At 49.2% G+C, this 27141-nt stretch overlaps 1 protein-coding gene across 2 annotated transcripts in view; it reads left to right on the top strand.

The window, feature by feature from the left end:
• CHD1L (chromodomain helicase DNA binding protein 1 like) overlaps positions 1-27141 on the top strand; it is a 392592-nt gene that overhangs the window by 248743 nt on the left and 116708 nt on the right. For both annotated transcript variants that reach the window (XM_086934085.1, XM_086934086.1), the window contains exon 19: positions 9812-9910. In XM_086934085.1, coding sequence (XP_086790211.1) covers positions 9812-9910 — 99 coding nt within the window. The remainder of the gene's footprint in view (positions 1-9811; positions 9911-27141) is intronic.

Genomic DNA, 27141 nt, shown 5'->3' with positions numbered 1-27141 from the left:
GCTGTTGCTTTGGGCCCCGGCCACGGTGGTCGGGAGGTCGTTGATGCCTTAGAGGAGATTCCTCCGTCAGTGCTGCGGCGATGGTCAGCACCCGCAGTCGCTTTCTTCCAAGGGGGTAGCGTCCACTGGTCCTGGGACGCTGGTCAGGGGGCAAGTTCAGTTGCAAGCCCTTGGAGATCTCTTTTGCAGAGTTTGGCACAAGTAACACAAAAGTCTTTTCGTAGTCTTTTTGTCTTCCTCTCCTTCAGCAGCAAGGCACCAGACACAGGCAAGAGTCCGCACCCTTCCTTGTCTCTCACGGTCCTTCTCGTAGGGCAGAGTCTTTCTGTGGCCCAAACCGGATCTAATTTTCAAGGAGCAGGGCTCCTTCTTTTATAGGCCAATTCTTTTGTTCTCGCAGGCCAGGGGGGCCTTTGCATAGCCACTCTCAGTTCTGGAGTACCCCCGCGGGTGTACTCCGGCTTCTGCTTTCAGTGTGAGGGGCAGGCACATCAGACGCCCCACAGGAGGTGGAGCCAGCATTGTCCGGACAGGGGTGGCCAGAGTACCTTGTTGATGGGGGCTTCGCCCTTCCTGGGCCAGGTGCCGGCAGAGTCATCCGCCGCTCCCCAGGAGGGTGGAGCCAGCATTGTGGGGGCCGAGCACAGTGACAGTTTGAGTCAAGAGGCACTCCTACCTCCCACTAAGGTGTAATCTGCGCATTTGCCACCTGTCATCCCTCCAGCCCTGTCACTCACACATCCCAGACAGTCAGATACACATACCAGCAGAGGCGGCTGAAATGGTTACGCAAGCAAAGGCTAACTTTCTAAAAGTAGCATTTGCAAACCCAGTTAATTAAAATAAACTTGACTACAAGAAATATCTTATCATCCTGAGTTCAGGCATACTAAACATGACTCGCTACCATGCTCCTTGAGCCTGCGGGGATTATAGGGTGTAATAATCCTCGCAGCTCAGTCTGGCCTAATGGAGCAGGTAGCCTTCAATAGTGAAATACGGTCTTCGTTGTAAGTCACTACTAGGACATGCCACGCATCTCAGGGCTTGTCCTACCTTGCACCTACAACGCACCCTGCCCGCAGGCCTACCTTAGGGGTGACTAATATGTAGTCAAGGGAAGGGTCGATGCTGGCAAGTGGGGACACTTGCCCAGCGAGCGTGACAGTACGAGACCGCACGCGGGTTCTGCGGTCGCAGTTCCCAGACACATCTTTACGGCTGCTTCGGTGGGTGGCGCAACCAGCGCTGCAGGCCCACCAGCAGTATTAGCATCTACAAGCCCCAGCACTCTCTCGTGCACTTTACTAGGGACTAACAGTAAATCCAATGCACCAATCATGGATACCAATCGTATGTACAATTTACAGTAGGGAGCACTTGCACTGCGGCACGGATCAGCCATGGCGCAGTGCCCTGAGTATCGGAAAACCAGCAAAACATCGGAGGCACATCAGCAAAAAGTGGAAGGGAGACTCACGCCAAGGTGCCAGGTCTAACATGTGTCCCCTCCAGCTGAAATGTGGGGGGAACTACCCTTCCCCAGGGAGTTCCACATCACTAAGGCGGAAAAATCTGGACAGACCGTCAGCGTTGGCGTGATCGGTGCCAGGGCGGTGTTCCACCGTAAAGTCCATACTCTGTAGAGAAATGGACCACCTCAACAGTTTCGGGTTCTCACCCCTCATTTGCATTAACCATCTGAGGGGCCTGTGGTCCGTCTGAACTCGGAAGTGAGACCCAAACAAGTAGGGTCTTAGCTTCTTCAGCGCCCAGACCACAGCAAATGCTTCACGCTCTATTGCACTCCACCTACTTTCCCGTGGAAGTAACCTCCGACTTATGAAGGCTACGGGTTGGTCAAAGCCCTCCTCAGTCATCTGTGAAAGAACAGCCCCTACACCATGCTCTGAAGCGTCTGTTTGCACAATGAACTCTTTGGAGAAATCGGGGGCCAGGAGCACGGGCGCCGTGCACATGGCAGTCTTCAGGGTGTCGAAAGCCTTCTGACAGGTGTCAGTCCAAATCACATTCCTGGGCTGCTTTTTCGAAGTCCGCTCTGTCAAGGGGGTCACGATCGTGCCATAGCCCTTGACAAACCTCCTGTAATACCCAGTGAGCCCCAGGAAGGCTCTCACTGCAGTCTGGGTCTTGGGGGGTTCCCAAGCCAGGATGGTTTCGATTTTGGGTTGCAAGGGGGCTACCTTGCCACTCCCAACTTGGTGTCCCAAGTACACCACTGAACCCTGCCCAATCTGGCACTTGCTTGCCTTGATTGTGAGGCCTGCTCTGCGCAGGGCCATCAACACTTCCCAGAGGTGTCGCAGGTGTTCGGGCCAGGTGCCGCTGAACACCGCGATGTCATCCAGGTAGGCGGCACTGAACTCGTCTAGCCCAGCCAACACCTGGTTGACCAATCTCTGAAAGGTGGCAGGGGCATTCTTCATTCCAAATGGCATAACCCGGAACTGGAAATGCCCATCTGGCGTAGGGAATGCCGACCTCTCCTTTGCCCCATCGGTCAAGGCGATCTGCCAGTACCCAGACGTCAAATCAAACGTGCTGAGGAACCGGGCAGCCCCTAGCCGATCAATGAGCTCGTCAGCTCTGGGGATGGGGTGCGCGTCAGTCTTCGTGACTGAATTGAGTCCTCTGTAGTCCACACAGAACCGGAGTTCAGGTGTGGCTCCCGGCGCAGCAGCCTTCGGAACCAAGACCACGGGGCTGGACCAAGGACTGCTGGAAGACTCAACCACCCCGAGGGCAAGCATCTTGGAGACCTCCTCCTTGATGCAGGCCCGTACCCTGTCAGTTACCCGGTAAGCCTTATGCTTCACCGGTAAGCTGTCTCCAGTGTCCACCTCATGGACGCACCAATCTGTGACACTCGGAACCAGGGAAAACAGGTCTGGAAACTGCCCCAGCAACTGGCGGCAGTCCTCCTGTTGTTCGGCGGTCAGGGAGGGTGAGAGGTTAACTCCGTCCACTGACCCATCCTTCTCACAGGCCACCAAGAGGTCAGGAAGAGGCTCCGACTCCTCCTCCATTCCGTCATCGGTTGCCAACAACATGCCCACTTCGGACCTTCGCAAGTGGGGCTTGAGGCGGTTGACATGTAGGACCCGCAAAGGGTTCCTGGGCGTCTTCATGTCCACCAAGTATGTCACGGGGCTCTTGCGCTCCACAACCTCAAATGGTCCTGTCCACTTATCTTGAAGGGCACAGGGCTCCACTGGGGCCAGGACATACACCTCCTGTCCAGGCTGAAGCTCGACCAGAGTGGCATTCTGATCGTACCACCGCTTCATCTCCTCCTGGCTCGCTTCCAGATTTGCCTCGGCAAGTTGTCTGAAGCGTCTGGTTTGGTTTCTGAAGGCCAGCATGTAGCTATATACATTCTGGGGAGGTTTCCTGGGAGATTGCTCCCAGCCTTCCTTTACCAAACTCAGTGGTCCTCTCACGGGGTGGCCGTACAGCAGTTCAAAGGGGCTGAACCCTAGGGACTTCTGTGGTACCTCGCGATATGCAAAAAGCAGGCATGGCAAGAGGACGTCCCACTTACGCCTCATCGGACCTTCCAGGCCCATGATCATGCCTTTGAGGGTTCGGTTGAATCTTTCAACCAACCCGTTACCTTGGGGATGGTAGGGTGTGGTGAACTTGTACGTTACGCCACACTCCTGCCAAAGGGACTTCATATATTTCGATATGAAATTGGTCCCCCTGTCGCTCACCACCTCTAGAGGGAATCCTACTCGTGAGAAAATTCCCATCAGTGCACGCCCCACCACGGGAGCCGTCACTGTCCTCAGAGGGATGGCTTCAGGGTACCGGGTGGCATGGTCCACCAAGACCAGGATGAACCTGTTGCCCATGGCTGTCTTGGGGTCCAGAGGCCCAACGATGTCAATACCCACTCGCTGGAATGGCGTACCGACCACAGGGAAGGGTTGGAGGGGAGCCTTGTTCTTCCCTCCCGTCTTCCCACTTGCCTGGCAAGTTGGACAGGTTCTGCAATACGCATCGGAACTCTTGTGCATTTGGGGCCAGTAAAAGTGGGTGACAAGCCTGTCATAGGTCTTGTCCATCCCCAAATGTCCTGCTAAAGGCACATCATGAGCCAGACCCAGTAGGAAGGCTCTGAACTTCTGGGGTACCACCAGCACACGGGCTGACCCAGGTTCAGCAGCCTTAGGCTCCGAATACAGGAGTTCGTTCTCCCAGTATACGTAATGTGTTTTGGCCTGAACACCATTGGCCTGGTCTGCAGCCTGCTGCCGCATACCCATGAGAGAAGGGCATTCTTTCTGCTCCCTGCAGAATTCCTCCCTGGAGGGTCCTCCTTCTTGCTGCCAATGGGTCAGCTCAGGCAGGTCCCCCAGTTCGGCGATCTGTTCCCCTGTAGGCTCCAGGGCATCCCCGTCAAGGTCTGCCTCCTCCTGGACCGTAGGAACTTCAGGGGCCGGTTTCCCGCGCCCCCTGCGCCTTCTCCCTAAGGCCGGTTCCTGGGCCTCTCCATCAGGCCCCAGGACCTCTCGGTCACCCTTACTGGCTGCCATCGACCGGGTGGTCACGCACGCCCAGTCAGGCAGACCCACCATCCGCAGGTGAGTCGCTTTCTCCACCTTTTCCCAAGGGGAGTGCTCCAAGTCGTTCCCTAGCAAACAGTCAACAGGCATGGTTTTTCTCACACAGACCTGCAGAGTACCAGAGACCCCCCCCCACTCGAAGGGAACTTGAGCCATCGGACACTGACTCTCAGAATTATCAGCGTTGATAACCCTACAGTAGGCATGGGGTACAACCTGCTCTTGAGACACCAGGTGCTGCCTCACCGCAGTCACGCTGGCTCCTGTGTCTCTAAGAGCCTCAGCTTCCTTACCATTGATGATCACCACCTGCCCATATTTCTTAGTGTTAGAGGGCAGGTAGTTCGTAGGGATCATCTCGCTGTCTCCTAACGAGACCAGGGTCATGTGAACGGGATCTCCACCCTCCGGGACCATTATTTCTAGTGCTAGTCACCTGTCGGGGCGGAGCACCAGTGGGTGCGGGTTTTCCAAATAGGCGACACTTGGGGTCACTGGATATGTGCCCAGGCTCGCCACATTTGAAACAATTGAAGGGCCCCTTTGGAACAGGTCTACCTTTCGGGGCCCCATTCTGCTTCGGGGGTGGGGGAGGCTGAGAACCCTGCTGCGGATTCCCCTGGGAACTACTTTGGGGGCCTTTTTGGAACCCTTTCTGTTTTCCCCCCTTGTCCCCCCCACTCTTCTGCTGGGGACCCTGCCCACTCTTGGCGGAATCTCCCACGAGACCCTTGTGGACCCTGGTGCTGAGCCAGCGGTCCGCCTCCTCAGCAAGCTTCCTCGGGTTGGACAGCTTGCTATCGATCAGGTGTTTGCGTAACTCAGGAAAACAGTGATCAGACAAGTGCTCCCATGCAATTAAATCAAAGAGACCTTGAAAATCATTAACTTTGTTACCTTTCACCCAACCATCCAGTGCTCTGCAAAAGTAAGTCACATACTCCACATACGTATTCCCAGGCCGCTTAGTACATCCCCTAAACTTCTGTCTACACATTTCAGGGGTAAGTCCGTACCTGTTTAATAAAGCTTCTTTCATGTGGGCATAGGATCTCTGATTCTCAACGGGCAAATCTAGCAAGGTATCTCTCCCTTCGCTAAGGAACCTTCCCCACAACCCCGCTCCCCAATCCTTGTCAGGGACCCGGTGGGAGGACATGGCTACCTCGTATGCCCTAAACCACTGTCCTATGTCATCCCCCTTAAAGAACTCCTTAACTACGTCCTTCGGGATGTGCACTCTTGACTCTACCTGCACTGGCGATGTGCTGCCACCAGAGGGAGGCCGATCCAAGTCTCTCTCCTTGAGACTTATCTCCCTCATCTTGATTTCGTAATCCATCTGGTGCTTTCGCTCTTCCAGCGCCATTCTTTTGGTTTCCAGCTCCAGCTGGATTTTCATTTCTGCCAACTTTCTCTCGTGATTCCGGGTTTCCTTCCTGTCCGCCAGCTCCTCTGGCGACAGGCCTTTACCCAAGCTGTGCTCGCTGTCTTGCCTTTCTAGATCGATCAGATCCCCAAGCGCATTCTGCTCCTCCGTCGTATTCTGCTCGGCGAGGACGTCTTGCTCTTCTGGGGTCTTTCTGGACTCCACCCAGGCTTTCAGGGCCTTGTAGAGCTCCGGCTTGTTTTTGCAACCAGCGTGCGGAACCTTTAGTTTCCTACAGAAAAACTTCAGCTCCATCTTTGAGTACTTGTCCAGCTTTGCGGCATCCCACTCTATCTCCAACACCTCGGAGGTTGTGGACTCCGCTCCATCCAAGCTCTTTGTGCCCGGCATGGTTTCTGCGCTCGGAATCTTCTTTCAGCAAAGTTCACAAATCAAAGTCTGTGGCTAGTAACTGGACCGTAATCCTTGTGTAGTGGTCAGAAGCTCAGGTATAACTATCGCAAGTGTAAATTCGAAATCCTCACCGCTGCGACCAATGTAGGAAGGGGGAGGCTCTAGTTGGCGCAGTGCAACACTAGCGACAAGCAGGGACTCTCTCTTCCTCGTCAGGGCTGAGGGTTACCTTCCAGACAACCTCTGCTTACCCTCTAGGTAGTGTGGCTTAAGCAGTCGTAGGCTAATCTTTGGGGCACATAGGGTTAAACACTTGCAACAGTACACCTTTACAACCAACCCACCACACAACGAGACCAGACCGTATTCTTGTAAAAATATATATCTTTATATAGATTTTAAGCAGGATTGGGAATACAGTCAATAACTTTATGAAGACGGTTGCAAGTTACTTAATTCGGGTTACCACAGTTCTTATTGCAGTTCTCTTGAGGCCCGTAGGCCGGTGTTACTCAAAGTTCTTGTGGAGCCGGCGGCTTCCAAGGGATCTGTCCCACGTCGCGTTGCCTTCCCGGGGTCGCTGATCGTTGCGGCTCTTCGGCCGAGCAGGTCACTGGTCGTCCGGGGCAGCGGTGTTCTGTGGCGGCAGGGTCCTTTCCTCGTCGTCCGCTCCGACCCTGGAGGCGGCGGCTGTGCGGTGGTGACAAGTGGCAGTACGGTCCCCAAGTGCAGGACGTACCCAGCCAAATGTCGGTGCAGCTGTGGGCTCACAGCTGGGCTGTCGGGCAGGCTTACCGACCTTGCGGATTCTCGTAGGGCAATTGTCCGTCTTTGCAGGTGAGTGGCTGCTCGTTGTGCAGTCACCTCGAGAGCTCGGACCGGACGGGTCCTCCTTTGCTTTGCTCTCGGGCTCCCGGTGCAGTTGCGGTCACGGTGTTCGGGCCAGCGGCGGCTGGTCCTTACTTTGCTTCCGCTGTTGCTTTGGGCCCCGGTCACGGTGGTCGGGAGGTCGTTGATGCCTTAGAGGAGATTCCTCCGTCAGTGCTGCGGCGATGGTCAGCACCCGCAGTCGCTTTCTTCCAAGGGGGTAGCGTCCACTGGTCCTGGGACGCTGGTCAGGGGGCAAGTTCAGTTGCAAGCCCTTGGAGATCTCTTTTGCAGAGTTTGGCACAAGTAACACAAAAGTCTTTTCGTAGTCTTTTTGTCTTCCTCTCCTTCAGCAGCAAGGCACCAGACACAGGCAAGAGTCAGCACCCTTCCTTGTCTCTCACGGTCCTTCTCGTAGGGCAGAGTCTTTCTGTGGCCCAAACCGGATCTAATTTTCAAGGAGCAGGGCTCCTTCTTTTATAGGCCAATTCTTTTGTTCTCGCAGGCCAGGGGGGCCTTTGCATAGCCACTCTCAGTTCTGGAGTACCCCCGCGGGTGTACTCCGGCTTCTGCTTTCAGTGTGAGGGGCAGGCACATCAGACGCCCCACAGGAGGTGGAGCCAGCATTGTCCGGACAGGGGTGGCCAGAGTACCTTGTTGATGGGGGTTTCGCCCTTCCTGGGCCAGGTGCCGGCAGAGTCATCCGCCGCTCCCCAGGAGGGTGGAGCCAGCATTGTGGGGGCCGAGCACAGTGACAGTTTGAGTCAAGAGGCACTCCTACCTCCCACTAAGGTGTAATCTGCGCATTCGCCACCTGTCATCCCTCCAGCCCTGTCACTCACACATCCCAGACAGTCAGATACACATACCAGCAGAGGCGGCTGAAATGGTTACGCAAGCAAAGGCTAACTTTCTAAAAGTAGCATTTGCAAACCCAGGATATTAAAATAAACTTGACTACAAGAAATATCTTATCATCCTGAGTTCAGGCATACTAAACATGACTCGCTACCATGCTCCTTGAGCCTGCGGGGATTATAGGGTGTAATAATCCTCGCAGCTCAGTCTGGCCTAATGGAGCAGGTAGCCTTCAATAGTGAAATACGGTCTTCGTTGTAAGTCACTACTAGGACATGCCACGCATCTCAGGGCTTGTCCTACCTTGCACCTACAACGCACCCTGCCCGCAGGCCTACCTTAGGGGTGACTAATATGTAGTCAAGGGAAGGGTCGATGCTGGCAAGTGGGGACACTTGCCCAGCGAGCGTGACAGTACGAGACCGCACGCGGGTTCTGCGGTCGCAGTTCCCAGACACATCTTTACGGCTGCTTCGGTGGGTGGCGCAACCAGCGCTGCAGGCCCACCAGCAGTATTGGCATCTACAAGCCCCAGCACTCTCTCGTGCACTTTACTAGGGACTAACGGTAAATCCAATGCACCAATCATGGATACCAATCGTATGTACAATTTACAGTAGGGAGCACTTGCACTGCGGCACGGATCAGCCATGGCGCAGTGCCCTGAGTATCGGAAAACCAGCAAAACATCGGAGGCACATCAGCAAAAAGTGGAAGGGAGACTCACGCCAAGGTGCCAGGTCTAACAGGTGTTAAGCCACACTCCACAAGTACTGTATGATTGATTGATTGAGCAAATGTGAGAATTAGGAATGAAAAAATACCTCTTCTGGAAGGGAGATGATGTGTGAGAAATACTAGACAGCCAGAACACCTGACGCTCACCCCTTACCTTCCCCTAAAAAGACTGAGGAGGCAGTTGGGAAAACTCCTAGATGGGTGAAATTCTGTAAATTCTGAGTGGAATATTAGCAGGGAAGGCTCTGGAGAATTCCTTGAAGAGCAAAAAGGCCATGTGATGACTCGCACCTCACCAGAACTTTACTTCTTTTTGGAAAAGTTCTCGCAACTCGTCTGGGTTCTTGTCCCCATCCCTACCCCCATGTTCCTTTTCTTTTCTAGACTTCAGCTTTGCTCGTTTTCCTGTGTATCCCTCATCCTCCCTGATAATCCTGTTTTGGAGGAGGGGCAAAATGGTATGAGATGCAGGACACTTTAAATGGAATACAAGTTATTCTGAGGAGTGCTATTGCACAGAGGGAGGTGTGACACATGGTGAGGTTAATTGTAGATTTAGGTGCATCCACAATACACTGCTCTCATGTTTGCTTGACAAAATGCTAATACATTATAAGTGATAAACATACATTACTGTGGTATTTGTTTTTAAATTGTTGATATTCTTTATGGCAAATTATGGCAATGTATCAGCTCCACCTTCTGAATGGCAAACAGGAGAAATTAAGTTCTCTTTGGTAGCTATGCTTCCCAGACGGAAAGGACGGAGGAATGGAAAAGGCAAATCACCATTATCAGGTATTGTCAGAGTTGTAATCTTGCCATCCCAATATCATATGAGCATTGTAAATAGTAGTACCCAAAATGGAGATCAGAGATACGATGCTGCTATTAAATATAACATCTTCAAAGTCGTACAAAATACCAAAACATGTTTGTGCAAGATGTTAAAACTTGGCTTCTGTCTTTTCTTCAGACAATTCTGGTTCTTGGGGAAGAGGAGGCTTGTTTACAGCTTTGGAATCACGATCAGATCAACCCAAAAAAATATACGAGATGGCGGGAAATATGAAAGGTAAATGCTGAAGTAAGGTCTGCTGTGGTTTAAAGGTTTTTGGCGCTCATTATGTAAATAACGTTTACTCTGTTGTTGTTAACTCAGTTATACATGTAATTCTGTTCAGGGAGGCTAGATAAATAAGACTAATGAATATGCAAACAGTTACGTATTTTTCAAAATAGAGTTGTTTACCTAAGTATTTTTGACAGATTTAAAAAAAAAATCTGTTTATTGAAGTTTTGCATTTTTATAGTACAACAACAATGCCATCAAATGTTCTTGCAGAGCACCTTGTAACATACAATGACACAGAGTCTAAACAAGCCACCATGATAAACATGGTGTATTATTAATACACAGGCAGATAGCCGGGTGAATCACTAATGGCTGTGAAAACAGATGTATACAGTTTGATAGTAATGAAACAACAATAGTTCTAACAAAACAACTTAAAAGACCCCACAGCTTGACTATCCACCACCACTATTCACATCGGCCATCGCTGAAGAATAGCACGTGACATACTCAGTGCTTATGACTCCGGAAAGTATGTGCATGAGGGGCATCGTGATGGAGAAGACAATTAGTAGCCTCCAACAATCTCAGGCTACGTGTCCAGGGCCTCCACCACAGTATCAGCGCTATCATTGTCTCATGTGCTCGATTAGACTGCAAGTCAGATAGAATAGTATCCCAGTAATTGGCAATGTGATACTTTCTCAGCCCTAGTGTGTCTTCTTAATGCAGGGCTACCTTTTTAAGTATTTTTTGACTGATAATGTATGCAGACTTCATTTTCTTCATGAGCTCAAGCAAAATCAATAACATTACTGCACACTTTCTAAAGGACCATATGCAGTTATGTTTTTTTTGTTCATCATTATTATATCATAAAAGTTCATTAACTGCACCAATGATTTTATCTACCTGTAAGTGCTTCAATATCAGTAACTCTAAAATGTACTAATAGGAATTTGCTTCATTGACATCAGATTGAACCTTAGATGTGGCATTTGCAAGCTGGTACCATGGTTGCTGTTTTATTGAAAACTTTTTGTATTGCAAGCTTACGCAAAAACATGCCACTGCCTAAACATGGTGGCAATATGCCTGCAGTAAAAAAACTAAATTTTAAAAACTTTAACAATCACATTTCATTTTAGTTAAACTCTACCAGTGTTTCTTAGCAGGCAGGTGTACTGTATAAAAATCCCTTTTTAATTTTAATGCACATCAAAAGAAATAACTATTCTAATTGTTACAAAGGAACGTTACTATTGGCTTTGAACTACTGTAACTTCAAGACAGATGAAACGCACAGGGATGACTAAAACGTAAAAAAGGATTAAGGACGGTAAGAAAAAAAGCTTTCGGAAAGTAAAGTATTGGCCTTCCAACTTGGCACTGAAGTGGGCTTCTATTTTGGCGAATGTTCACTCGTGATCGGGCAAAATACTGTCACTCATAGAGCTAGAGAGTAAATAGCTGAAATGGGCTGACCTATTGCCCCATGTTTTATGCTGTTGTGGGCAAAGGGTGAAGAAGGACTTACCCATAGCCTTTCTGTCTGAGGTATTTTTTGTTTATGAATTATATTTGATTACATGACACTGACGGGGCAGATAAAGCTGGCTCTAACCCAGATAATAAAAAAGCATTTATTGATGATATTATCAGGACTTGAATTCGTATTGAAACAAGTTGCACGCTCAAGTGACTTCACTGAGTATAGTTATGCCAATGGATTAGTTGCACAGTGTACAAGTACTATTCGTATTGACCCATTAATGTCATATGTTTGGAGGTGTTTTGCAACTGTGTTGCTTGTAGTCCCATCGTTTTTATCTTTCTGTTGCTACTCCTGACATTTGGGGTACTATTCAGACCTTCTTAAACGGGGCATCGCTTGTACATCGTTGCCATTGCCTTATGTGCATATTTGCTAACAGAATAAACTGTGGGAAAGGGTCATAGTATAACAAGGACTGGTGATACACTGTTTTTTTGCAACTGGGTGGTGAATTTTGTCACTGAGATGCCCTGGCTGTGTGTCGCAGATAGCATGGGTGTGCATGTCTAGCATGCACATCGTGACATTTGTTGAACTGTGAGAGGGGGAGGTTTTCCGCCCAGCGTTGCTGATTGTTTGCCTGCATTTTTTCCGGCTCGGCGCCCTTGTCTAGTCTGTTCTGGTCATTTATTCCGCCCTTGCTGTTATAGTGGTGAAGGGTGATCGTCGTTATTATCTATGCTCGAGAGGGTTGTTAGGAGCTGTTGGCGATCGGGATCTTACCGAGCCCCAGTGTGTCTTCTCTACAAAGTGCTATGCTTTCTGCTTTTGCCCAGGTGCGCATCAGGTGTCTCCACATTGTGATGTTAGGGGAGAGAGGGGCCTTCCATTTCTTGGTGATTAGTCTCTTTGCCACCACTATTCCTAGAAGGAGGAATTGGGAAATGACTCTATTATTCTGATTCCTGTGATATAAATGCAGTATATAAGTGGGCCACTCTGGAGATAGGGCTCTATTTGTGCAGCGTGCGAGGCCTTCCGTTACTGCTGTCCAATACTCTGCTAGTGCGGGGCATCTCCATAGCATATGCAGTAGGTCTGCATCTACGAGTGCGCATCTAGGGCATTTTGCGTCTTGGCAACTAAAGTATTTGTTGATCTTTGCGGGCGTGAGGTATGCTCTATGCATGATGAAAAATTGGATCTGTCGGAGGGGTGTGCTTCAGGGAATATATATGGGACTCTGCAACACTGAATTCCATTCCGCGTTTGAGTTATCGGTCTACCTCCGCGTCCCAGTGCTGCCTGAGAGATGACAAATCAGCAGCTGTGTGGTGTCGCAGCGAAGCCGCAAACCATTTTGTTAAGTGTCCCCCCTGACCCATGACGTGTATATATGTATTGTGTGATGCATGCTTAGTTCTGTGGAGTAAATTCCCCCATTTGGTGGTTATTGCTGCTCTAAGAGAACGGTGTAGTAGGAATAGCCCGGGGCAGTTCCTCCTCTTCTACGAGTGTAGTAAATGGACGTAGTGTCCAGTCGAGATATAAATCACCTAACTCCTGCGTCTCGCCATTGTTGCAGCTCTGATGCGGATGTTACACTGGGTGCCCGAGGAGTCCCTTCCAGCGTGAGGGCGGAGGTGTATGGGGTGGTCCTTCGGGATCTGTATAGTGTTCATGAAGCAAGTCTACAACAGGTATCTCTATTTCGGTTTTTGGTTGGCTTGAACTGTAAAGGAGTAGCTGAGATGCACTTATTACCTATACAACACACTCTGCAAACCAGTTAAAAAAAGATAGACCATAAGCCAAGAGAAAGATGTTGTACGGCTTATTTTTTCCCAAGTAAAACTTTACATTTGTTGGACAACATAACTATCAGAACTATGTGAGTCTGATTCCACGCAAACCGTCCGGACTTGTTGGCCTAAATCCTGCTAGCTCACAGTACACCATCTATACCCATAACTTCATAGGGTAACAAATGGATGTGCAATGTCAGAATATGACAACCCTAATTCCCTAAGGAAATTGTGCTATGGGATCTAGAACCTTTGTTTGGTTACTAATGCATACCCACAGAGATACACAAGAAATACACAACATGCCCTTTCAATATTTATTGAAGCATTGTGATTCTTGAGTAAAATACATGCACTACAATAATCAATAGAAGGAAACAGAATAATGTGATTAGCATTACGAGAATGATGAAAAAGATGAATATTTCAACCATTTTGCTATGACAGAGAATATATGCTTGCATATAAGTACTGTAATATATTGTACTTCTTCCAAGCGCGTCCTAACCTAGTATGCCTTTTGTGGGTGATCCTATCAAATCCCTGTACGGTGATCTAACTCCTCGTTACCTGTGGGTAAGTGTCATCAAGCTGTCCGTCTTGGTGGAGAGATGGGAAGCATCCCTCGCATGAGGTAAACAGGCATAAGCTTGACTTGAATTCCCGCCTCGGTCGTCCTCTCAGTGCCAGCAAAATGCTCCTCTGTATAAACAAAGACTTGAGGTATAGCATCATCCATACTACCATGCCGAAGTCCCAGTCAGGCTGCTATTGTTTATTCTATTAAGATAGCTCTGTCGCCGAACGGCCTCAACTTGCATGATGAATTTATGAAAGTTCAAGGTGTTTTGATAGGGTACGTACGAAGTAGCAGTGTAAGCAAAATTGAGTTGAAAGAATATTTTCCTGTATGTGGATGTAAATGAATGTGTGTCAAATGTCATTGTGTTTAGGGAGAGAAGGCAACTTAAGAATGTGAGCATGCAAAAATAGCGTTTCTATCCCGGCCTAATGTAACTATGGGTCAAAGGAGCGTCTAAAAATCAATGCCGATGTATTGATAGATCACTATTGAAATTAAACCAACCAATAGGAATGATCTATAATAGTCCATGGACAAAGATGATTTTAAGTGGGGCTTAATGTCAATGTACAGTGAGGAGGTGACTCAAGTTAAGATTAAATGCATTTTTGGGAGTCTTAGGGGAAGGCTGAGTGTGGTCAAAATGGAAGCCGTCTAGCATGTTCCTCCTGAACAAAATTACATTTGCTATTAATCATTTGAAAATGTTCAAGCTTCTCTGAGTTGGAGCTGGTGCTAGGGACATCTGGCAAAGGAACAACATTCTGTACTTGGTATGGCTGTTGCTCTGGGTTGTATTCAGTATTTCTATCAATGGAAATTATCTTACACATAGACGTTAACAATTAGGTTTTCTAGGGTTTCCTCTGCTTTTATATCTTTAATTCTCCAGAATAAGACTCCCTCAGTGTACGCCTGCCCTGGGTGTTTTGCTTAATTGGCTTTCGATGCTGCAATGTGTGTTTCTGATGGGTACTCCTAAAAGCAGATTCCTCATCTTACTCTAAAATTCTAGAATTAATATGGAAATCTTTCACCAGCAGTGCTCCCATGCAACACACTAGGTGGTTCAGTTCAGCTCCACGTTGTCTCTATACCGCTCCAGAAGTGATGGAGCAGAGCCTCATTTAAGACCCACTCGTGAATGCTGAAATCAGTTCTTTCTGTTTTTGCCTTCCAACGGGGATCTGGAGCTCCACTCCCAATTTCATCGGCTTTCCAACAGCTCCTAAAACAGAATCGAGTGTGCTCAGGAATGATATCCTCTCTTAAGACTACAGGTTTCTAACCATACTGCGACTGTAGAAAACATATGTTATCCAGTATTAGGGGTGTCTTTCATAGATTCACATGCCTATAGACATACATAGAGAAAATAGGCCTAAGGGTCTCCCCTTAGTAGCCTTTCCTTGTCCTTATGCAGAAAGGACCAAACTCTCAGAGTCAGCCAATCAGCTCCGACCTCCCTCTAGAACCTTCCTGGGAGGAGCCTCAGTCCCTCAGATTTTCTACTGCACGTTGTGCTAGGGAGTCTCCTGCCTGAGCTCTCCTCAGGATTCCTTCAAAATCATCTAATTACTTTTGGAAGTGATTTCTTCACTCTACAATCTCGTCAGGGATTACTTCAGTCCACTTTGTCTGCAGTAAGTGTTTTCTTTCCACTGCTTTCAACAATGTCTGAATCCCAGAAGAAAGCCCTTTTCAGGGCCTGCTATTCATGTGGGAAGAAAAGGCTCCATGTGGAAGATAAGCATGCCCTGTGCTTATACTGCCTTTATCCAGACCACGTCCCTGCAGACTGCAGAATATGTAGGTCTTTCCCTAAAAAGACCGTAAGGGACAGGGAAGGTCGCCTTCTCATCTGGCTTGACAGGCTTAAGGATAGAGACAACCTGGAATCTTCAGAGGGTAGTGTTTTTAAAACCTCAGAAGTCTCTCAGAAGAGGCCAAGGGTAGTTTCCCCTGGCCCCTCAGACACTCCTCCTAGGAAGGCACAAAAGAAGTCTTCAGAGGCAAGATCTACGACATCTTCAGTGTCTGTCAAAGATACCCAGACCTTTAAGAAGCCTGCTCAGTCATCTAGCAGACATGCCCAGAGGACTACCTCAGTGACAACCACTGTGTCGACGACAGCGTCGTCACCTTCACCGTCGACGACGACAACACCATCATCGTCGTCAGCAGGTAGACCTATTTCCTCTGTTATACTGCTGAAATCGTCGTCGACGACTAAGACCTTGTCGACGACGAAGACTACACCGTCGACGACGACGTCGTCGTTTAAGAGCCCATTGTCGACGACGACGTCGATGAAAAGCCCACCGTCGACGATCCCGACGACGAAGGCGTCGACGAGGGCATCGACGGCGAAGACGTCGACTACGAAGACGTCGACTACCAAGACGTCGACTACGAAGACGTCGACTACCAAGACGTCGACGACGGGCTCGCCGTCGACGAGTGCACCGACGTCGAGGTCATCGTCGACGACCAAGGTGCCGTCTACGGAGATACCGTCGACAAAGGCTTTACCGTCGACGAAGACACCGTCGACGGATGACTCGTCGTCGACGATGGCCCTTTCTGAACCATGGAAAAAATCCAAGCTCGTAGAAGTGTCGTCCCTACCGCTACCAACGTCGACGACACCAACGACGACGACAGGAACTTCCACATCAAGTTCTGCGTCTGGCAAGATTACCAAACAACAAATTACGCCGGAAACCACGTCTCCGAGCAAAGTGGAAATGCAGCCACTTCCAGAAATCTTCCAAAGTGAAGAATCTGAAGAGGAAGACCACCTGGATCCTGCTACTTCCATATCGGACCTTCATGTCAAATGCCAAAGCACTGACGAAGAACAGGAGGAGTTCACTTACCAAGAACACTCCGTCCACACTAGTGTCCGCACGGAAGTCACCCCAATGGTGTGCTTACCGGTCTCTATTGTCAATGACTTGAAATACCTTATACAAGATTACAAGCAACGCTTCCCGGAAACACCAGCGATGGAAAGTGAGAATCAGACGCCTGCAGTAAATAACCCGGCGTCAGCGTCACTCCCAAAACAGTCTCGACCTCCTCCTCAAACCCACCGTGAGAGAATCCAACCTCAGGTGGTAGTATCGTCAGACGAAGATGAAGACGAGGATGAATTTGAAGAAGGAGAGGTCCAGGAAATACACTCTGCCCATGATGATGAGGAGGATGAGTATGTCACATATTCCCCAGCTTCACCTCAACCACGCCAAGCAGATTCGCCACCTGTGGATATTGGCGGCTTCCATAAAATTGTGGAAAGGGCGGCTAAACGGTTCCAAATGGTTATGGAATCGACGGAAACTGAATGCTTCCTACACGATTTCAAGGAGCAGACGCAGAAGTCAACGAAATCTATTCCGATAATAGAATTCCTATGGGAGCAAGGCAAGAAACTAATGCTGACATCCGCTTCTGTACCTGCGGTTGTTCCACGCCTGGACAAAAAATACAAAGCCCCACTTACAGCGGCAGCTTGCCTCAATGGACACCCCAAACCTGATTCGGTGGTTACACAGGCGGCCCAGAAGAACTCCCGCAACACTTCCTCCCCTCTGTCGGCTCCTCCGGACAAAGAGGGCAGGAAGTTGGACACGATCGGAAAACGATTCACGACAACATCGGCCATGACCATCAAGGTGGCCAACTCCATTGCCCTGTTGGGGCGTTACAATCGCCAACTCTGGGAAGACATAGCCCCATATTTGGCAGAACTGCCTGACACTGTCCAAGGTGAAGTCAAGGCTCTGCTTGTGGAGGGTCAAACCTCAGCAGCCGAAATAATTGACTGTGCTATTGATGCTGCCATGACCGGCTTTCGTCAACTTGCTGGAGCAGCAGTCCTGCGCCGTCAAGGATGGCTTAAAGCGACGTCGTTCCGACAGGAGGTACAATCAAAAGTGCTGGACATGACCTTCGACGGCCAGCACCTTTTTGGGGACAAGATCGATGAGGCACTGCAAACCATAAAGAAGGACACCGATACTGCCAGAGCACTGGGTACTTTGCAGACGCGGAACCAGTCCTTTCGAGGCAACAGATCCAGAGGTCAGTCCTCTTATCAAGGTTCCTATCAGAACAGGTCCTCGTATTCCTACAATAACAAAAATCAATACCAACACAAACAACAACAAGGTCGTCAGTCTTCTTACGGAAGATCAAACTTCAGAGGCAAGAATCAAAAGAGGGGCACTGACGGCCGCCAGTGACCTACTACTCCAGCTAGTCCAGCCACCCTATCCCTCATTACAAATTGGAGGAAAATTGACCCATTTCCTCACCAATTGGCAACACATCACCACGGACCGGTGGGTTCTCCAAATTATAAGATTCGGCCATTCCCTGGAATTCACCGCCATCCCTCCCAAAACACCTCCACGCAGACGGACACACAAACACCTACGCCTGCTTCTCCAGGAAATTTCTGTAATGCTGAAGAAGGGAGCAATCGAGCGAGTTCCAACGCCCCTAAAGGGGAAAGGCTTTTATTCCCACTTCTTTCTTGTACGCCAGAAGGAGAACAAATGGAGGCCAATTCTGGATCTCCGAGCACTCAACGCTTTCCTACGGAGCCAATCGTTCAGGATGGTGACGATTCAAGAAATACTAGGCATTCTACAAAAAGAAGATTTCATGACATCCTTGGATCTCCAGGATGCCTACTACCACATCCCCATCCTCAAGTGTCACAGAAAATTCCTAAGGTTCGAGGTTGCAGGACAACATTATCAATTCAAGGTCCTGCCGTTCGGCCTCAAATCTGCGCCACGGATTTTCATGAAGTTCCTTGCACCGGTGGCAGCTTTCCTGCGTCAAATGGGTCACCAAGTCTTCCCCTACCTAGACGACTGGCTGGTGAAAGCACCCTCCGCAAAAGGGGCAGCCGAATCCTCCAGCGCCTGCACCAATCTTTTTCAGAGGCTAGGATTAACTCTCAATCTCAAGAAATCCTGCATTATCCCTTCGACAAAAATTACCTTCCTCGGGGCGACCTTGGACACGGAGTGCGCAAGAGCCTTCCCCTCGAAGGAAAGGACAGACAAAATATTATCTCTGGCCACGGCTGTGGCGGCAAAGAAAAACCTAAAAGTCAGGACCTACACATCACTCCTGGGCATGATGTCTTCCTGTATACTCCTCATCCCTCACTGTAGACTCAGGATGCGCCCGTTGCAGGAGGCTCTCGCGAGCCAATGGACTCAAAGTACTGGCTCTTTCGAAGACATTGTACGGATAACACCAAAAATATCCCGGAGTCTGGATTGGTGGAGGCGCCGCAAAAATCTAACCGTAGGGCTGCCATTTCTCCTTCCGGCCACACCTCTGGTGATCACCACGGACGCCTCCCTGGAAGGATGGGGCGCTGTCCTCCAGGACCTTCGGATCAGCGGCAAGTGGGACACTCGGGAAAAACAGCTCCATATAAACCTTTTGGAGCTGAGAGCCGTGTATCTCGCACTGCAGGCCTTTCTACCACGCATCCAGAACTCCCCGGTGCTCGTCAAAACGGACAACACCATGACGATGCACTATCTCAACAAACAGGGAGGAACGCGTTCGCTCACTCTATCACGCGAATGGCAGAAGATCTGGAACTGGCTTGTACTACACGGAATCACGCTCAAAGCGGACTATGTACCAGGCAAGGACAATACCATCGCGGACGCCCTGAGCAGGCAAAGATCCCTCTCCCACGAGTGGGAACTGAGCGACAGCGCACTGATTCACATCTTCTCTCAATTGGGAGCCCCAGGAATCGACCTGTTTGCCACCAAGGGGAACGCCAAATGCCCAAACTACGCAAGCTGGCATCCCCAACAAGGGTCACTGGGAAATGCTTTTTCCATCGGTTGGTTCAGCGTGTTTGCGTACGCTTTTCCTCCGTTTCTGATGATCCCGAGGCTCCTCAGGAAGATGAAGGCGGAGCCCTGTGCACTGATCCTGATTGCCCCATTCTGGCCGAGACAACACTGGTTCTCGGATCTGCTTCGACTCTCCATCAGGACACCGATTCGTCTACGACAACACCCGAACCTCCTGACGATGTCCAACGGGGAGGTCCAACACCCGAACCTGCAATCGCTCAAGTTATCGGCCTGGCTCCTGAGCACAGAGAGTTCTATAGCCTGAATATCCCGCAGGAATGCAGAGAGGTATTGGCAAAAGCGAGAGCAGACAGTACCAACAAAACCTACTCTCTCAAATGGAAAAGATTCTGCATTTGGTGTTCAGAACAGGGCCTGCGACCACTGCAAGTCACACCTGAGCAGATATTGCCATACCTCCTACATTTGGCACAGTCAGGACTATAACATGCATCCATAAAGGTTCACCTGGCAGCTATCTCACGGTTCACCAGAACTTTCACAGGACCTTCTCTGTGGTCCAGTAGACTAGTCAAACAATTCCTAAAGGGACTTTATAGATCCTTCCCGAGGCCTCGGAAGGTCCCTCCGACATGGCATCTCAATCTAGTCCTCAACCAACTCATGAGGCATCTTTTTGAGCCCATTCATCGAGCATCCATCAAATACATTTCATGGAAAACGGCGCTCTTGCTCGCTTTAACATCTGCAAGGAGAGTGAGCGAGCTACAAGCTCTGTCCATTCAGGAACCATTTATGCAGTTCAGACAGGACAGGGTGGTGCTGAGACCGAACCCTAAATTCATACCAAAAGTGCCATCGGACTTTCATCTCAATGAACCGATAGTCCTTCGGTCTTTCTTTGCGAACCCTTCCACCGCAGCAGAAAGAGCACTACATTCTTTAGATCTCAAGAGATGTCTAAAGTTCTACCTAGATAAAACTAAGACTTTCAGAAAATCTTCACAACTGTTTGTGGCATACAGCAGACCGAGAATGGGTCTGCCTCTCACGAAACAAAGCATCTCGAGGTGGATCGCATCAGCTATTACATTCTGCCATGACTAGGCCGGACGGCCGTTGAGCGATCATGTTACTGCACATTCCACCAGGGCAATGTCAACATCAGCCGCACTGTTTGCTGGAGTGCCGATCTTGGACATATGCAGAGCGGCGACCTGGAAGTCACCGCACACTTTCTCCAGACACTACTGCCTGGATCTCGAACTCCAGAAGGATGCAGCAGTGGGCCAGGCGGTGCTTCGCCATCTCTTTCAGTGAGGTGAGCCTTCCTACATCCCGCCATCCAGGTATGCACATTCTTTGTTCTTGTGATATTCTGCTTATGCTATTATTCCCATGTTATATGATAATATGTGTATTGTCTAACATGACTGCAGAGCAACTTTGCATCACAAATGTGCATATCTTATTGCTAACTACTCTGATTCAGGCATGTGAATCTTTGAAAGACACCCCTAATACTGGATAAGAAATGCGTTACTTACCTGTAACAGCAGTTATCCAGTATTGGTGTCTTTCATAGATTCACATGCAACCCTCCCGCCTCCCCTGGAAGGACTCACATCCCTCTCTGACAATATTACGTCTACCTAGCTGGGTGCGTACGAAAATCTGAGGGACTGAGGCTCCTCCCAGGAAGGTTCTAGAGGGAGGTCGGAGCTGATTGGCTGACTCTGAGAGTTTGGTCCTTTTTGCATAAGGACAAGGAAAGGCTACTAAGGGGAGACCCTTAGGCCTATTTTCTCTATGTATGTCTATAGGACATTACTTTTTTATGTACCGGAGGCTCCCGTCTCGACGACGGGGAATGATTCAGGCATGTGAATCTATGAAAGACACCAATACTGGATAACTGCTGTTACAGGTAAGTAACGCATTTCTTGGTCACTGACCCTCATGAGCTGTGCCTCTGATTTTTGGGCTCTGGTAATGACTCATAACTTGAGTCATGTGTAGCTTCATGCACCCAAAGGAGATACAAGAAAAATTAAGCTGTATGTTGCCAAACACAAAAAGTTCCAACCTTCTTGTAAGTCTCACTATCGCTTCAAAATGAGGGCGGAGTGGGCTCCTGCTACTGGGGTCGCGCCTGTAATAGGTAATTGTAATTGTAACGGTATTTGTAGAGCGCGATTGCTGCCCGTGGGCGTCCAAGCGCTGAGCTGACCAGAAAGTGACGGAGGAGGTGCTATGGTACAGTGGGTTTGTCAAACAACCATGTTTTTAAGTTTTTGCGGAATGAGAGAAGATTTTAGTTGGACCGGAGTGAGAGGGGAAGGTCGTTCCAGAGCCTAGCGGTGTTCAGCGAGAACATTCTTCCCCCTGCTCTGGCTCGCTTGACTCTGGGAATGACGGCAAGGAAGGCCTCCTTTGATCGTAGGTTCCTGTTGGGATGATAGGGGGTGACAAGATTTCTGTTGATCGCTGGGCTTGTGTTCCAGAAGGTGCGGTGCGCCAGGCACAATGCTTTGAAGGCTATCCTCTGCCTCACTGGCAACCAGTGGAGAATTTTTAGAGCAGGTTTAGCAGACTGAGTGCGCGGGATTTCTAGCAGGGAACGAGCTGCACAGTTTTGGACAATCTGTAGTTTTCGAAGTGTAAACTCAGGTGCCCCCATGTATAGGGCATTGTTTGAGTCCAGGCGAGACTGGATTAGCCCTTGGACCGCAATCTTTTTGGCTTCTAGCGGCAGCAGCGGAAGAACCTTCCTCAAGGTTCTTAGAAGGCCGAAACATGTGGCCGATAGTTTTGTGGCCTGGGTGGAGAAGGTGAGTTTGTTATCCAACCACACTCCCAGGCTCTTCACGCTTTCCTTTGGGGTGGGGGGGGACCCAGTGCATTGGGCCACAGGGAGGTGAATGGGACTGGAGAGGGTGGGCCTAGGAGCATGAGCTCCGTCTTATCACCATTTAATTTAAGGGAGGAGTTGGTCATCCAGCCCTTTATGTCCTCTAGGCAGTGTAGCAGATCGGCTGGGGAGCACTTGCTGTTCTCGGTGGCCAGCGAGACCACCAGCTGGGTGTCGTCGGCGTATGACACGATTTTGATGCCATGCGGTTCGACGACACTTGCCAGCGGCCTCATGTAGATGTTAAACAGCACAGGGCTCAGGGAGGAGCCCTGTGGTACTCCGCAGCTCAGGGGTTTGCTGGAGGAAACTGTTACACCGTCGAAGATCTGGAACGACCTCCCAAACAGAAAGGATTCAAACCACCTTAAAGCGTCACCTGAAACTCCGATGTTATGGAGACGGTCCAGCAGGGTGGAACAGCTGACCGTATCGAATGCGGCACTTAGATCAAGGAGGATCACTGCCACTGATCCTCCCTGGTCCAGAATCCTTCTAGTATCTTCGGTGACTGCTAATAAGGCGGTTTCTGTCCCATGTTGTGGTCTAAAACCTGTCTGGGATGTGTGTAACAGCGAATGATCCTCCAGGAACTGCACCAACTGTGCATTTATGTGCTTCTCTAGCACCTTGCTCGTCCAAGGAAGGAGTGAGATGGGACGGTAATTTGACAGGTCGTTAGGGTCTAGGCTAGGTTTCTTTAGCAGTGCCCGTACCATGGCCTGCTTCCAAACTGTAGGGACAGAGCATGCAGAGATGGACGAGTTCAAGAGATCCAAGATCACAGCCAAGGTGGCTTTGCTTGCCTGCATCAGGGTGTCTGGCGGGGCTGGGTCACGGGGAGATCCTGATTTGACCGCACGGGCCACTTTGCTTAAAGTGTCGAGGTCGAGGGGGAGAAAGTGCTCGAGCGACGGCTGGCCTGGACGGGGAAGTGGTCTGAGGAGAGGTGGTTTGAACACTTCCGGGGGAGTGGCTACAGGTGGGAAGGTGGAATAGATTTTTAAAACTTTATTATGGAAAAAATCTGCAAGCTCGTTGCATTGCTCCTGGGATTTGATGGGGGGGGAGCTGTGGTGGCGCTAGAGCAATGTTTTATGATTTGGAAGATTTCCTTGGGTTTAGACTTCGCTTCCATTATTTTCTCAGAAAAATAGGTAGCCTGGGCTGCTCTGATCCCTTCTTTATATACCTTGATGGCCTCTTTATAAGAGGTCTTCTTTTCTGGGAGGAAATCTAGGCGCCAGGCTCTCTCTCTTTGTCTGCAAGTGCGTTTAAGCTGTTTTAGAGAGTCAGAAAACCAGGGGGCAGATTTATGAAGTCTCTTGGAGGAGGATTTACGCATCGGTAGAGTGGAGTCTAATGCGCGGGTGATCCAGGTCAACTTCACATTCTATGTCCTCCGATTAGTCAAAACCGAAGTCCAAGCAAAGCACAAGAAAGCAAAGTGGGACTTGACCCCTTACTGCTACTCTTTATCCAAAGGGAAGGTGTGAGGATGTAACCATGTAAGCTGGTCTACTTTCAGATCTCCAGTTGCAGAGCCGATTTCATAGTTGATCCCAATGTACATTGAATTCCTCTGGCAACGTTGAAACTTCCTCGAATTGATGCCTTTATGGAAGCCATGCTGTCAAAGATTTGGTCATCCTCTGGTTCCCATTGGCGTACCTTCAGGTCCCAAGGGTCTGCCGGAGCTTTCAGCAGGGTTAGCACTGGTGGATCCATCCTCTGCGCCATATTACCTCCTTGGAACTATTGCAGGCTCTGTATCGGCTCTGGTACAGACTGCTACACTGGCTCATCGAAGTATGTAGGTCCCTCCCTCATCAATGCTGGTACTGACACCACCACTTTTGATGTCTGACTCCTAACCTAAATCAACCCGTTCATGACCGATGCCACACTACAAAATTACTAAATTGTAACTGGTTGTTAAACAGCCTGACTCAGATCTTACCCCTCTGTTAGGGCAGACCTGCCATCAGATGCTCCATTATCTTATTGGCTCTGATTCTGAGAAAAGCTTGCCACCACCCAAAAATAATGATGATGATGATTGGTAGGGGAAAGGTTTACTCCTCATTATGATGATGGCAATTTTTACATGAGGCCAGTGGATTTGATACCTCACTGATACAGGGTTAAATTCGCCATTGGACGTCCATTGGAAGAGAGTGAGTCTTTTGCAGTAGTAATCCAACTAGGAACTGAGGTCTTAAAACTACTGCTACTACTGCCTTCTGTTGAAGTTAAGAGAAATATCATTAGGGAAATCTTACAGATTGGTCCAGCAAATTCTGAGCACTTGCTCCCTTTTAATTAGGCCATCATGGACAGCTTAATGAGCACCTCTTCAAAGCCCTGTTCGTTTTCACTGGTGCTCCAACCAGCAGAGTGAACCTGAATTCACTTCCCTGGATTCCTCCAGGCAGGAACTCTAAGAGGATTGAGGCGTTTGAAAAATTAATGTTCTCTTTGGCTAGCATTGCATTGAGATCGGTCACTGCAATCTGCTTACTGTGCCGATTTACACATGCCCTCTGGAGCACGGCCAGTGAGCTCTTGCTGGCGTTCCTGGAAGAACTTGGAGCCTCACTACCTCAAACCATACAGAATGATCAAGTTGAAGCCAATTATCTGATTTGTACTGGCCATGATACAACTGATTGTCTGACGTACAGGCCTCTGTCATGGATATGCCTTACAATGGCTCATGGCTTTTGGGCAAAAAAACTGATTCTGCAGTGGGACATTTCAAAGAAAGTATAGCCACAGTACGCTCCTGGGTCTTTTGACCACTGCCAAATATCTTCCTTAGCAGTTTAGGAAATTCCGAGGCTACTCAAAGCGGCTGGCATATAGGTACGTCAGTCTCCTCAGCCACTGCTGCAATAACTCTTTATCCAAAGGGAAGGTGTGAGGATGTAACCATGTAAGCTGGTCTACTTTCAGATCTCCAGTTGCAGAGCCGATTTCATAGTTGATCCCAATGTACATTGAATTCCTCTGGCAACGTTGAAACTTCCTCGAATTGATGCCTTTATGGAAGCCATGCTGTCAAAGATTTGGTCATCCTCTGGTTCCCATTGGCGTACCTTCAGGTCCCAAGGGTCTGCCGGAGCTTTCAGCAGGGTTAGCACTGGTGGATCCATCCTCTGCGCCATATTACCTCCTTGGAACTATTGCAGGCTCTGTATCGGCTCTGGTACAGACTGCTACACTGGCTCATCGAAGTATGTAGGTCCCTCCCTCATCAATGCTGGTACTGACACCACCACTTTTGATGTCTGACTCCTAACCTAAATCAACCCGTTCATGACCGATGCCACACTACAAAATTACTAAATTGTAACTGGTTGTTAAACAGCCTGACTCAGATCTTACCCCTCTGTTAGGGCAGACCTGCCATCAGATGCTCCATTATCTTATTGGCTCTGATTCTGAGAAAAGCTTGCCACCACCCAAAAATAATGATGATGATGATTGGTAGGGGAAAGGTTTACTCCTCATTATGATGATGGCAATTTTTACATGAGGCCAGTGGATTTGATACCTCACTGATACAGGGTTAAATTCGCCATTGGACGTCCATTGGAAGAGAGTGAGTCTTTTGCAGTAGTAATCCAACTAGGAACTGAGGTCTTAAAACTACTGCTACTACTGCCTTCTGTTGAAGTTAAGAGAAATATCATTAGGGAAATCTTACAGATTGGTCCAGCAAATTCTGAGCACTTGCTCCCTTTTAATTAGGCCATCATGGACAGCTTAATGAGCACCTCTTCAAAGCCCTGTTCGTTTTCACTGGTGCTCCAACCAGCAGAGTGAACCTGAATTCACTTCCCTGGATTCCTCCAGGCAGGAACTCTAAGAGGATTGAGGCGTTTGAAAAATTAATGTTCTCTTTGGCTAGCATTGCATTGAGATCGGTCACTGCAATCTGCTTACTGTGCCGATTTACACATGCCCTCTGGAGCACGGCCAGTGAGCTCTTGCTGGCGTTCCTGGAAGAACTTGGAGCCTCACTACCTCAAACCATACAGAATGATCAAGTTGAAGCCAATTATCTGATTTGTACTGGCCATGATACAACTGATTGTCTGACGTACAGGCCTCTGTCATGGATATGCCTTACAATGGCTCATGGCTTTTGGGCAAAAAAACTGATTCTGCAGTGGGACATTTCAAAGAAAGTATAGCCACAGTACGCTCCTGGGTCTTTTGACCACTGCCAAATATCTTCCTTAGCAGTTTAGGAAATTCCGAGGCTACTCAAAGCGGCTGGCATATAGGTACGTCAGTCTCCTCAGCCACTGCTGCAATAACCCCAGTTCTTTAGAGGCCTCGGAAGTGGATCTGGCAGGTGACATGAAGGCCTATAAGGTCATCTGTCCTCCCAGTTTCCCAGCATCAACAGACAATAAGCTGCTCTAGCTTGCCATTAATAGCACACAACCATGCTACGCAAGCCAGGATCCAGCATTTTCTACCTGGATGACAATCTATCACATCCTACAGATGAGCCCTTCAAATTATTCAGCATGGGTATGCCATACTGGTTTCTGCTCCAGCA

Source organism: Lissotriton vulgaris, chromosome 8 (genome assembly GCF_964263255.1).
Source record: "Lissotriton vulgaris chromosome 8, aLisVul1.2, whole genome shotgun sequence".
Classification (NCBI taxonomy): Eukaryota; Metazoa; Chordata; class Amphibia; order Caudata; family Salamandridae; genus Lissotriton; species Lissotriton vulgaris.
The sequence above is the reverse complement of the archived record's forward strand: the minus strand, read 5'-3'. Positions and strand labels throughout refer to the sequence as shown.